Source organism: Aphis gossypii, chromosome 3 (assembly GCF_020184175.1).
Source record: "Aphis gossypii isolate Hap1 chromosome 3, ASM2018417v2, whole genome shotgun sequence".
Taxonomy (NCBI): domain Eukaryota; kingdom Metazoa; phylum Arthropoda; class Insecta; order Hemiptera; family Aphididae; genus Aphis; species Aphis gossypii.
The window spans coordinates 24,454,851-24,469,202 of record NC_065532.1 but is presented as its reverse complement, the minus strand read 5'-3'; the positions used below and the strand labels follow the sequence as shown (position 1 = coordinate 24,469,202).

Sequence of the window (14,352 nt, the reverse complement as noted above, 5' to 3'; positions counted from 1 at the left end):
TATAGGTAAGTATGCTAAGTACATAATTTAATGATGCCATTTTATCATATAATGATATAAAATCTAAAAAAAAATTGTATATAGATTAACTATAATTATTTATTGATATAAATATCTTACTATTGAAATCTAAAAAACAAAAACAAATTCTTTGTTATATTAATCTTTTGATTATTAGATACCTTTATTATACGGAATAACTTTAAATACTTTATGATGATCGTGAAACTAATCGTTTACAATATTTTCTGTGTTATATGCGTAGGTACACATATACGATTTATACATGTGAGTGTGAACACCATATTATTTAAATTCTTGAATTATTTTACTGTGTAATTTGATAGTGTCTTGCCACGTGTGCAATAATATATTTGTTTGTGAGTATGGAGTGTACTCAGAACCGTTTTTGGCTATTCAGTTCACATGCACTCATTATAGGTACACCGATTTTAGTAATTCTTTTAGAATTAAATAAAAACTTAAAAGAAACTACCAAATGAACATTTGTTCATGGAATTACTCTTTTGAACTTAAATCAGTTATAAAAGTTGAAAAAAATCAATATCATTTTACATTTAAATATGTCATACCAGAAACGTATTGTTGTATAATAACAATATTATAGATAACACTATAAGATAATAAATAGGTATGGTGCATTGAATCGAATATAGATTACAAATGTACATAAAATATTTTTTAGCATGCAAGTTACTATTATAGGTAAGAAGACCTAAGAAACAATTTGAGTCGAAAAATATAATATTATTTTAATTAACATAATCCAACCAAGTTTGATGATAGTCTCTCTGTTGTTGTAGAATGTAGCAGTTGTGTTTGGGCTTATTTTTTGTTAAACATGGAGAGACATATGTGGGTGCCATACACACTTTATTACCAACAGTATATAATATTATGTTTGTTTTTATGTACCTACAACACAAATATTTAGCTCTGTAAAATTTTTACATCGGTGTAATACGTTACATAGACAATATTTAATAAGTAGGGTTATTGTTAGAGACAAAAGGAGCTTTGGATATTTTTCGGAGTCATTTGGTATGAAATTTTTGGTTTTTGAATAAATTTGACGACTTTGCTGAACCCCATATTATATATATAATTTTTTACAACATGGCTATATTTATTTAAATAAAAGTTCATATCGGAGTATTTTATTGTTCAGAATAATGTATTTAAATATTATGAATTTATGAAAAGTGGTAGCTAAAAACGATCAATTGTTCAAAGCTATTTGCTTGGTAAAAATATGATGAGTTTAATCATGGATATGGACGTAAGTTCATATAAAATGGTCTTAAAAGTTAATTACAGTAGAACCTCATTAATCCGGACTATTTGGGGCTCTAGGTTTTTTGAATTAATGAAAGTCCGTATTAAACAAAATAACCAAAAATCGTAAATTATAAATTAAAAAAAAAATGTATTGGATACATTATTAAACAAGTTTCAAACTGAATATAAATACATGTGTATGTCTTACAAAATTCAACCTAAAAATTATTTATTTCGATATTTTTAGAACTCGTTTTCTTGTTTTTTTTTAATCTACGACATAAACTAGTGTAGTTTACGTATTATAAACAGCTTAATTATTATCAGCGATTAATGAGGTTCTACTGTATTAATTTTTCTCACAATACTTTTATTTTTGATGTGATATAATATCTTATTGCGCGGTACGGTAGTGAGAATGACTGTCGCGTGGTGACGCCCCACTCGTGGCTCGTCAGCTAAGTTCGTCGAAGCTCGGAAATTTCTTATATGTTGTTTTGATCGGAGCAATACCATATCGATATATATATTTTATATATAATTATAATATAATATTAATATATTTTTCAGCTTAATAAATATATTAATATTATATTATATTATATTATTGATGTGAAACATCTAATGGCGCGCACACATAGAAATGAGATTTTTCACATCTGCCAGGCGTCCAGCGACGGCTCAGGTTAATTATTTTTAGTTTTCACATGATCTTATTACAAAATTTGGATATTTGTTTTTTTTCCAAAAAGATTAGAATTAAAATCGTAATGGTTAATTGGAAACTTATAAATATACAACCTATTATGCACTTCATTAGTATCTATCATCTATAACCATCATCAAACCGATTTATAATTTTGCAAATAGTTACCAATTGTACATAGATTTTGAATTTTATTTCAAATCTCAAAAAAAAAAAAAAATAACCGGAGTTGATACTGTAACGTGCCACGTACAATCAGTAGAATGATGTCGTATCGGATAGGTTGTTGTAAAATAAATGAAGACTCTTGAAATTATTCTAAGTGTTTTTTATTAAAAATTATTCTAAGTCAAATTAATTAATTAATTAAACTTGTGAAAAATATTCTAAGTCCAAATGACAAAACTATTGATCTGGGTGACGTGAAGGTGCTCGCTCTAACTCTGGTGGATCACGTCTGATTTGTGCCTAATCTGGGCCCCCTTATATATCGTCCAGGGACTCTCGCGGTACCCTCAGATCACTGATGGTCTCCTGCACGTGCATCCGCTTCTTCCCACGCATTGCGTCATCCGCGCGATACCGTGCGTCAATTATATGAGTATAATATTCTACCGGGTGGTAATTGTATATCTATATATTCTACCGGGTGACAATCGTACGTGCGATGATCTGCTTTTGATGTAAATTACAGTGACAGCGTTCTCACGACGCTCCGCCGTTGATGACCATTAAAGTTTATGACTTATATTAAAGTTTATATTTAAGGAAATCCATACTTGGTCATCTGCTCACTTTAAGTAGCATCTGCTTACATTAGTTGTAGCCTCATCGTATTTATAGAAATGTTTGTTATACCCCCAATGTTAGGGATTATCATTAGCTATGGTATATAGTAATTTAAATATAAGTATCAGAGCACGTTGCAATACATAATTACCAAAACCTTGTAACAGTAAATATTCCTTCGAGAAAGTTAAAAAATAGTTCATTATACTAAAAACATGAATAAAAAGTATATGGATAACTATGATGCTAATAACAAAATTATATTTTTAAAAAATATAACAAAAAAATACTTCATACATCAGGGTTAAAACTTATAGTTTAGAATGCGACTTTCGGCAAACTGCCTACGGTACGAATAATCAACTACATAGCACTAAAAGTTGTCGTCGATAATAATTTTAGCGCTGAAAATATCTATCATCGATACGGCAGAGCCGAAAAGTCCCATTTCCCTTATAAAGTGCTCTTTCTGCACAGTTTTGAAACTGCTGACATATACAATATACCTATTAAATAATTCTGTTCTATATAATTAAATAATAATAATTATATATTTTAAAATATTTTTGATATATTATTACAAAAAAAAACATTTTTAATTTTAGCTTAGAACATTGATTTTATTTAATTTTCATTACTAAAAAAATATCGGTGGATCACTCTATTTCAATCTTAATCTGACAGAAGTCACCGATCTTTCAAAAGAAAAGTATCTAAATTCAAATTAACTACCAAATACGTCCTCCATATTTAATAAAGTCTGGTTTCATTAAAAAAAAAAAAAATGTTAATTACAAAAATAATATTTTTGTATATATATTTTTCATTGAATTGAATTATTAGACTTGCACGTTTATAATACATGTTATACCTATAACTATATGTTATGTCTATTAATTAATATAAAGTTTATATTTTAATATAATGATAAAATAATTGTTAGTTGTTACTTTTATTCAATTCCTCCTCGTTTGGTAAATCACCATTAGCTCTGCAATAGCTTAAAATAATTATCACATTTAATATTGTTAAAATTTTATTTGAAATCATTGTATTTTTTAAATAATTCCAACAAATGAGTATAACTTTTATTCTCGAAGAATAAACCTAAAATAAGGTACTATGATTTCATAAACGTCATAACCTAACCAGTGTATATTTAGTTTGGAGTATATACATTAAAACAAATAACTAAATATTTTATATACTTATTTCAGACACCTGTTTTAAAAACCAAATGAACAAATATAATGTTAAGTATAACGCGTGAAATAATATGAAAAATATAAAATATTTTGAAGGTAAACTCAATTTTTGAATTTCTGTGTTTTATTTATAACATTTAAGTAAATCATTATATCTAAAACCAAAGTTTGAAAACATAGGTATATTATTTAGTTTTAGCCTTTAAAACACATAAATACATAGCAGAGATCTAAACGCTTTTAATATACTGATGCTATTTTAGTTCAACCGTTGAAAGATGATATAGATTTCTTTGCACTTTTCACCTATTAACATTTTTAAACGAAATAGTAAAGCCATAAAAGTTTATTTGGATTCGGACCACGTGTTTAAAGCAACCATACATTTAGATAAAGAATATAATGCTTATAATATTACATCCCTTATGGCCTTAACAAGCGGGTTCACCACGAAAATGATGATAGTACTCGATGCATCGGCACGAAAGATTTCAGGCTGCTCGCTAAACAATAGAATATTCTACGATAAAACTTATAAGACTTAGTATCTATCATGCTACGTTTTTGATTACACCCCGTGGTTTTCACAGCGGACATAAAACAAATGTTACATCAAGTTGTTGTTACAAAAAACATCCGACCTACCAACGATTGTTATTTCGCTTTTCTTAGGTGAACCAAAAAAGAATATCAAATGAATGTTTAGATGTTTAAATAAAAATCTTCTTCATTCTTCGTGATTAGGACTTTGCACATAGTATCGTATTACACGATTTGTACTTTGACAATAATATAGTCACCGGTACCGAAAACGAAGATACGACTTTATATAAATATTTTTTCTAATAATAAATTCAAACTAGGTTAGTGGTCAAATAATTCCAATCATTTGCTATAACAAGTACCACCGGAACACTGACAAATACAAGCATTTACATTTTTTGAAGAGGAATTGTAATATACAATAGTTCTACGACTGAACTGGACCCAAAACACAGCTCATTACTACCATTGTAACGAAATTAATAGTTGTTTTGGTTTAATTATTTGATTTATTAATATCGTACAAAAATAAATACGATTTTAACAATTTTTTCTTTTGGTATTAATTCTTAATGATGTGCAGGCTGACAATAAAATATTATATACCATACTGATTTTAATTTTTCAGTTCGACTCATGGTTTCCGATGGTATGATCTTGTATCTAACACTTGACTTGTAATGTTCCGGCGACTAAATTCGTGGTATTCGTGGCACGACAGTTCTACGAATCGGCACAGTGCACCCGGCGGCTCAACTCTGGCGTTGGCGGCTCGGTTTTACGAGGCGGATTGGTATCTCGAAGCTTCGGCGACTCCTACGACGGTCTGCGGGCTCAGTTTTACGGTCGTTGGTCAGGCAAGATAACTACGTCTCGAAGTACCATCGGTCCCCGTCCATCCACACTCCGTCACACCACACCCGTCGATCCTGGCAGGTATAAGTACGCAATATATGTACTCCATACACAGGTTCTAACGAGGAACAGCCTCTCTCTCTGTCGCTCTGGTGTTAAATATGGGGTACCGTATCTCGAGAGAGGCAGAGGAAAGGTGGTGGAGTGACGTTCTCACTACCTTGTGCAGGTATAATACTCAAAGACATATTCCGTACACAACGGTAGGGAAGGCGAGCGGTTCATACCACATCGGTGTAGTACACTCTGTACCCCTCACCGTGCAGGTATAATACTTATAGACGTATTCCGTACACGGAGGGTACAGCGCGTACTCCGCAAGTGGCAACACGAACAGAGGAAGAGACGCGGTGGCACTTGCAAGCGATGACGGGAAACACGGCGGATCGTAAAGTACACTACGGCTAACGGTGATAAAAACTCGGTGGAATAACTTTTGGTTGGTTTTCATGGTCAGGATTGACCCCTACTTGTCTGGTCCGAATTATCCAGACAGTGTACATGATTGGCATGCTATGTTTAATTAGTTTTTGTATCATTCATTGGGTGTATAGATGGTTTTTTCTTGATGTACGGATATATGGTGCATGTGTACTGTTGGTAATTTGTGATTCGGTTTGCAATTTGCATATTAAGTATAATATGCAAACCAAATCGCGGCCACAGCAGCAGATTAAATCATGTCTATCACAAGCGCTATCTGTAGTGAACGGTATGTACATAGTGGTCGCCAAACAGCCTAATGATAGTTGTTTTTTTTTACGGCGGGACGCGCTGTATAGCATATTTATTGCGTGAGTGATGTCGGTGGGAGCGCTGTATATTTCTCGTTACACCATTTACAGTGTAATCTGTATGAATGAGTTTTGAATAATTTGTATAATGTTATGCATTGTTAACGCGAAAAATGTTTAATGTCATTAAAGAAAAATTTAAAAGTATTAACATTAAAATGTTTCAATATGTAAAATGAAAAGAAATTGTTTACAAAAAATTACACACACAATGGATTTACTTATATGTATTCTAAAACTATATAAGTAATATGTATAAACGACAAATGGTAAATTATTTTGTTGACACATAATATGGTTAACATATTTTCCAAGTAACAGTGACACATGGATGCACAACATTGTTAAAAATCTTTTATATTATAAAAAAATGAATACAGGTATATATAATCCTATGAATTTACAACCTAGGTTAAACTACGATCAGATCCCTTAAATTATGTTAGGCAATGAGAATATAACACCCAAATCTCGAAAATAAAAAAATATAAGAATATTACTGTTTAAAAATAAAATAATATTACAACTCAAAATGTGTTTCTATTCCTTATTGTTAAAATTAATTATTATTAATAATTAAATTATTAAAATTAATGTATTACATCGATAACGAAGATATAATGATAAGATTACAGCAGATGAACTATTTCATTGAATACTTTAGGATAAACTCAACTATTTCATATAGTATTTAACATATAATACGTATTATTTAAAATTAAGATAGCTAAAACTGTGTCGCTCATTACGCTTACTACCGACTAAAATTATATCGCGACAGCGCATTCATTGAAATATGCAACAAATATGCAAAATAAAATTTAACAGTGAATTCCAACTTGTATAATTCGTGAAGATTATAAACAAAAATATAAAAAAAGTAAATAGGAAAAAAAATATGCAAAAACATTCATATCTGAGCTCAAGTCATAAGGTAAGTCACTGAAATGGATGTGATAAACTTAAATACAATAACTACTGTAGTATTGTATACGATGAATAGCGATAGTGATTAGACGAATGATTATCCTTTATATAGGAAGTAATTGCTAAGTTTGACAAATTTGTACGAATATCAAACGTGAATGTGTATAAACAAAATTATATTACTATAAGGTACATATTTTTGGTAGTCGGTATATCATTTGTCAACAATTAAATCAACTGATTGTATTTTTTGCTTTATAAGGTCTTTTAGTTGTTCTTTAGCGATTACTTCATTGGCAATATTCCATACCTAGTGGAATTGTTTTCAGTGAATGTGCCAAATAGAATTTCATTCATAGTTTTAGGCTTTAGCACGTGATGTTTTATCGCACATTTTACAAAATTTCCCGAAAATCGATGCTGTATGTCTGACAATATTTTAGATATTGCATTATTGTAAATTATTAATCATAACTCATTCAACTAAAATTCATAAATAAAACTAAATAAATAATAAGTAGGTACGTAGGTATGTATTCATGTTTATACTCTTCAATTTAACTTTCCGTTAAGTCTAAGAACGGATCATGTAATACATTTCCGTAATTTTCATCTGGTCCAGTATTGTTTAGTATACATCTCAGGGCTTTTATAAATTATTTGTTTATTAAAAGAAGATAAACGATTAGTTCCTTCATTGAAAACTCTAACTGCCGCATTACATCGAAGCTCATAAGAACTTACGTATTTTGTGTTAAATTTCAAAAGTGATTTATCGATTAAGTGAATAGGTACTAGTTTATAGTGTATTATTGAATTATAATAATACAAATAAATATATAAATATATAACCTATATTAAATTAAAATAATAATTATATAAAAAAAAATAAAAAATATTAATTTATTATTATAATGTATGTATACGAAAATTAAAATGTCACCTTTGTGAGAAAAGTTAATCCGTTTTCCTCCGATAAATTTGGTCAAGATTGAGTTGTACAGTTCTGCGCTTTATTATTAAAATTATACATAAGACTTTCCGTGTGGTAAGTCAGTAAATTTAAATTTAAATATAAGAAAACTTATTCTTGAAAAAAAAACCCTGGATTCGTATAAACAAACGAAAATGACTAATTTGTTCAAACTATATTATCAGTATGCACACTATTCGTATATTATTAAAACTAATATATAATATTTTTAAAAAATGTATTTATTTTTTTTAAATGTCACTTTTTATTTCCTTTTGCAGACGGTTAATTGAGATTTCACTTTATATATCTGTATGTCTTTCAGGATCCAACTCAAAATTCAGTTCAGTCCGAAATTGAACACTGAAATTAAAAACTAAAAACTCGTTCCTGGCCTTCTTCCTCATCTCGGTGTTTAACTGGATATACTTGGCAAGCCAATCTGACTGGATAAACTCCAAGACTCTATGTACCTATATAAAAAAAAAGTTAAACATTTTTTTAAAATATTGTAAAATAAAATATTTACCTTTTCAACTATCAACTCGTTATCAATTGCCTGCTGCAGATTCCTATAATGCACAATATAGTTTTCCTTACGCTCAAACGTCGCCATAAGTTTCCGCACTTTTGAGCCATGTGGTATGCTATTTTGTAGTAGGAATGGCAGATCATTATGCATATCGTGCAAGTGTTGCGGGTATGATATATCTACTTCGTATACACGACATCTAGCCGATTTGGGGGTTAATTCGCTCAAACCGTCTAAATTTTGGTCGACCCAAGTTATAACTATTATACGGCATGTACTCTGATATTGCATAACCGTACAAGTTGTTAAAAAAATTGTTTAAAAATGTATATAAAATTATACTCACAATCTTGATACACCAACCAGGATTTCTATTTCGTTTCCTCATAATTCGGGGATTTTAAATTATTAGCCTTTGCATATCGCATGCTCGTCTGCATCAAACCTCCACGAATACCTAAAAATTAATTATATAAAAAAACTATTAAAACAATTTTTACAAAAATAATATTGATGTACTTACTGACCGTTCTTAAACATCAGAAACATATCGTAATCAGACAAAAGTTCTAATTTTTAACCTGTATAATTTATGTAATGCAACTTTAGCAAATAAAACACCAGAAGAGGAGAGAATTTTAAGGCAAACTCTTAAAGATCAGGCATTAGCAATTTATATAAATGGGTTAACAATGGATCTACAAACGATATTACGAGCTAGGAATCCAGAAACGTTGGAACTGGCAATGCAAATGGCTAGGCAGTTAGAAATAGAATTTAATTTTAATAAGGAATTACAAAATAATGAAAATAAAATAAACCAGAACGGAAATCAAAATTTTAACGGAAATCGTTGGTCAAATAATTATCAGGGAAACAATCCAAACGGGAAAAACTTTGATTATAAGCAAAATTTTAACCATGGTCAGAATAGACAAAATCCGAATAATTATAATAATTTTAATCGTAATAATAATAGTCAATATAATAATAATAATTATTATAACAGTAACGTAAAGCCGATAACTTGTAGTTATTGCGATAAGATAGGACACGATAGTGTTAACTGTTATAGTAAGCAACGGGATGAACATAATAATGTAAATCGGACGAGAAATGGTCAACTGTCGAACGGGAACGGCGTACCAAATAACGGCCATAACGGAGGAGTTGTCACTCAACAATGTTTCACCATCGTATCAGTAATTAGTGAAAATCACGTTACATTACAATCACCTAATTTTAAAACAAATACAATAGATCTTCTTTTAAATACCGGTAGTGAAATCAATTTAATAAAAATAAATAAATTAACAGGCAAACAATAGTAAACGAAAAAGGAAAAATTAATTTAAATAGGCATTATAAAATAGTAACTACCATAGATAAAATTACAATAATATTAAATAATATAATAATAATAAAATAAAAGCAGAATTTCATGTGATCGATAAAGAATTTCCAATACCACGAAATGGAAATCTAGGTCACCACTTCCGTTGGGAACCACTGCTGTAACAGGAAGTTATACAATAAATCCTAACATTGACCTCTCTTAGAAAAATTTCTGCGGGCGCCTATGGTAATATTATGAGTAATATTGTTCGTCAGACGGGGATCTTACCTGGCAGTTAGCCCCGACGACTAGCTAATTAAGGACTCGGGAGAATTACAAATTACATAAATAATAAGATGATACTTAAATATAATAACATAAATCAAAATCAAATAATAATAACAGTTATCCTTGGATATTAATTTTAATACAAATAATCAAAATAACAATATAATATAATATAAGAGAGTATAACATTAACTAACAAGTTTTGTCCAAATATTCCTATTAAAAAAAAAACTAAACCTCTGACCGACAACCGTTCCGTGACAACTTCGTGGAAGGTGTTGGACAGCTTCCTTGGGACAACTTCCTGAGAAACTTCTCTATGAAATGTTTGACCACAGTTCAAACAGAAATATGGATGAATATAAAGTTTATTCGACAACTGAATTTATTTAATATTAGTTAAAATGCTCTCGAGAACGCGAAAAAGCACATGAACGATAAAAAAAAAACGAAACGACGCAGAACAACACGCGACGCCGGCCGACAACAACAACAACGCGGCAGAACAGGTTTCGGGGGGGGGGGGGGGAAATGCGGGCACAACCATCAGTGCTGCCAACTGCAGCGCAACGAGAATTATCTGGCTCGAACATCCTCCCTCCCTTCGGAGGCTTGCCTCACAACTTGTACAGTGAAGATTCTTGAGAGGGAACGGTTGTGGTGGTGAATGTCGGGTTTACAAGTTTTTAGTTAGAACAATTAACATGAACAGTCTTAATCAATAGATACAATATAACAATATATGCATTTAAAAACAACATTATAATATTTATAAATAACAGGATAATAGCAAATAAATAAACTAACCTTAAGCTATGACGAGAACTCTCTGCCAAAAAAAATCCGTCTGGACAAACAATCTGGATCAACGGCTAAAACAAACTATATACAATGGACAAAAAGTAACAACACGAGTATGTTACAATTTTATTAATCAATAGGTAGTAAGACTAATTTGACAACGGGTCTGGTAAAAATGCCTGACTTCGTATTGACCTTTACTGCTCTCACTACTCCATCAGCTCCTGGTAATAACTCTGAGATCCGGCCCATGCGCCATGTTAATGGTGGTGACGAGTCGTCTTTAATCAGCACTATCTGATTAACGACTAAATTATCGGACTCCTTAATCCAACGACTACGAACTTGCAATTGATGGAGATACTCTAATGACCAACGTTTCCAGAAGTTTTGGAAGCACTGATGAAGTAACTTCCATCGTCTTCGAAGGTCAAGACACTTTTCAGTTAAATCTTCTTCCGGAATTGCCAACAGGGGTTGTCCGATCAAAAAATGACCTGGAGTCAAACAGTCCAAATCGTGGGAATCGGTCGAGAGCTCTGTGAGGGGTCTGGAGTTCAACGCAGCCTCTATACGACATAAAATTGTAGACATTTCCTCAAAAGTAAGAACATGGTTACTAACTGTTCGAATCATTAAATGTTTCACAGAACGAACCGCTGCTTCCCATATCCCTCCGAAGTACGGGGTACTTGGTGGGTTGAAATGCCACCTACACATGTTTTTTGAAACCAACACCTCCTGAATGGAAGGAAGATGTACCAACTTGTACATTTCCTTAGAGGCTCCTACAAAGTTTGTGCCACAATCAGAGTAAATATCGGTAGGAACTCCTCTGCGGGCAGTAAAACGGTCTAATGCGGCTAAGAAAACTTCTGATGTCAAATCTAACACTAGTTCCAGATGAACAGCTTTTGCACTCAAGCACACAAATACCGCTATATATACTTTATACTCGCGTGATTTCCGTAATCTCGTTTCCTTCAATTTAATCGGTCCCGCGTAGTCGACTTCCACCTTGGAGAACGGTCTGTATGGCTGTACGCGTGAACTAGGTAAATCAGCCATAATTGGCTGAGGATGTTTCACCGCATGACGAACACATACGGTGCATTGTCGGAGTACATGATGAACAACTTGGCGAACTGATACTATCCAAAATTGTTTATGTATCATGGCGGTCATGAGCCTGGGCCCAGCGTGACAGGCATAAACGTGCCAATAGCGCGCTATTAAAAGCGCTAAATGGCAATTCTTGGAAACAAACACTTTAAACGACGCGTGGGAATTCGTCAACCACGATTAGACGATAGATGAGTCTGTCCAACAAAAAATTGCCGAAAGAACCAACTGTTCTTCGAGGGTCCTTTTAATTCGTGACAACCAAATGGATAGAAGACTTGCAGCACAAAGTTCCAAACGTGGAACAGTTGACTGTTTCATTGGTGCCAACTTACTCTTGGCCCCGAGTAAATAGACCTTCACATTGCCTTCTGCATCCGTTACCCGTAAATAGATGACAGCAGCATAACCCTTAATTGACGCTTCGCTAAATCCACACAAACAATAGGAAGCATCAGGCGACGTTCCAACAAACCGTCGAATGGAAATTTCTGACAACTTCGGAAAATCACGTATGAAGATTTGCCATTCTTTAGCCACGTCAGCCGGAAGTGGATTATCCCACGATATTTGCGACCGCCAGATTTTTTGCATTATATGCTTGGCACGGAATGTAACTGGAGACAACAATCCCAATGGGTCAAACACTCTGGCAATTAACGAAAGTACACCTCGTTTCGTTGCTGTGGTCTGCATCGATGAAACATCATAACGAAAGCAATCTTGATCTGGGACCCAGATTACTCCTAAAACTGGAACACTCTCTCCATCGTTAAATGAAATTGAACATGAAGCTCGGTCTTCAACTTTTACCGTGGCTAATAGTTCGTCAGAGTTACTAGTCCATTTCTTCAACTCCAGACCAAACTGGGCTAGATTATGAACGAGTGTGGACTTGAGCAACAGAGTCTTTTCCACTGAATCTGCACCCGTACAAATATCGTCCATATATGTTTGCTTTAAAAGTGCCCGACTAACATCTGGAGCGTGGTCAACTACCAACGAAGCTATCTTTTTAATGACTCTAAGGGCTAGAAACGGAGCACAATTTAATCCGTAGGTCACTGTATTTAGTTCAAATTCCTTAAGTTCTTCCTGAGGGGATTTTTGCCAAAAAATGTGCTGTAAAGGTCAATATTTGGGATGAATCCAAAACTGTCTATACATTTTACATATATCTCCCGTGAAAGCTATGCGATTCAAACGGAATCCAAGTAGTATGTCCACCACATCTCTCTGCAGCTTTGGTCCAGTTTACAAACAATCGTTAAGAGAAGTACCAGATGCTCCTCGAGCAGAACCATCGAAAACAACCCGCAACTTCAGGCTCTCTCCTTCACCCTTGCAAACTCCATGATGAGGAATAAAATACTCTCCTGTTGTTGTTGCAAGGGACATATGGTTTTGCTTCTCATATTCATCCATGAAGTTACAATAGTGCGTATGAAGGAGTTTATCCTTAGCAAATTTGTGTTCCAAACTTCCAACTGAACAAATCGTTTTATGGCGACCATCTTGGAATCCAACCGTGTCGGATCAAAATTTTCACGTAGAGGTAAAGGAACCACGAATCGTCCGTCGTTGTCCCGTTCCGTTTCGGTTCGGAAAATTTCTTCGCAACGACCTTCTTCGGTAAACTTTACCGGAGCTTCAGCTGGTTCTTCAATCGACCAAAATCTCTCCATCATAGACTCGACTGAACTAGTCATACACACTGACGTCATTGAAACATTCTCGATAGCTGGGGAAGCAACAGATCCGAGAAGTACCCAACCAAACTTGGTACTAAAAGCCGAGGGTAATCCAGTCCCTAAGACAACTGAGTGTAAAAAAATCTTGAATTTCTGGTTGGTTATGGTTGGTTGTTGATGAGCTCCAATATTTGAACCTTAAAATAGTATTATTATTAATTAGATAGGTACTTGAAAAAATATATCAACGAACAAATTACACTTTGTTTAACACCTTTATTATATATCAACTTTAGATAACACATATATTTTAATGTAATAATTTAAAATGATACCTATACGTAGCCTTAATTATATATATTTTATCTAATAAATGTGTAAATACTTACGATTATTTCTTTATTATGTCTGATGAGGTTATCTTTTCGCGT

At 32.7% G+C, this 14,352-nt stretch overlaps 1 protein-coding gene across 2 annotated transcripts; it reads right to left on the bottom strand.

Moving 5' to 3' along the window:
• Window positions 1-8,375: 8,375 nt before the first annotated feature.
• Window positions 8,376-9,698, bottom strand: LOC114130134 (uncharacterized). 2 transcript variants are annotated; one of them, XM_027995031.2, is made up of 4 exons: window positions 9,207-9,698; window positions 9,030-9,140; window positions 8,681-8,962; window positions 8,376-8,624 (listed from the first exon to the last, which is right to left on the bottom strand). In XM_027995031.2, the coding sequence occupies exons 2-4, from the start codon at window positions 9,069-9,071 to the stop codon at window positions 8,454-8,456; spliced, it is 495 nt and encodes a 164-aa protein (XP_027850832.2). In that variant the 5' UTR covers window positions 9,072-9,140; window positions 9,207-9,698; the 3' UTR covers window positions 8,376-8,453. The 2 variants fall into 2 exon arrangements, with proteins under 2 accessions (XP_027850832.2, XP_027850833.2); XM_027995032.2 differs by having other exon boundaries at window positions 9,211-9,698.
• Between the last annotated feature and the right edge of the window lie 4,654 nt (window positions 9,699-14,352).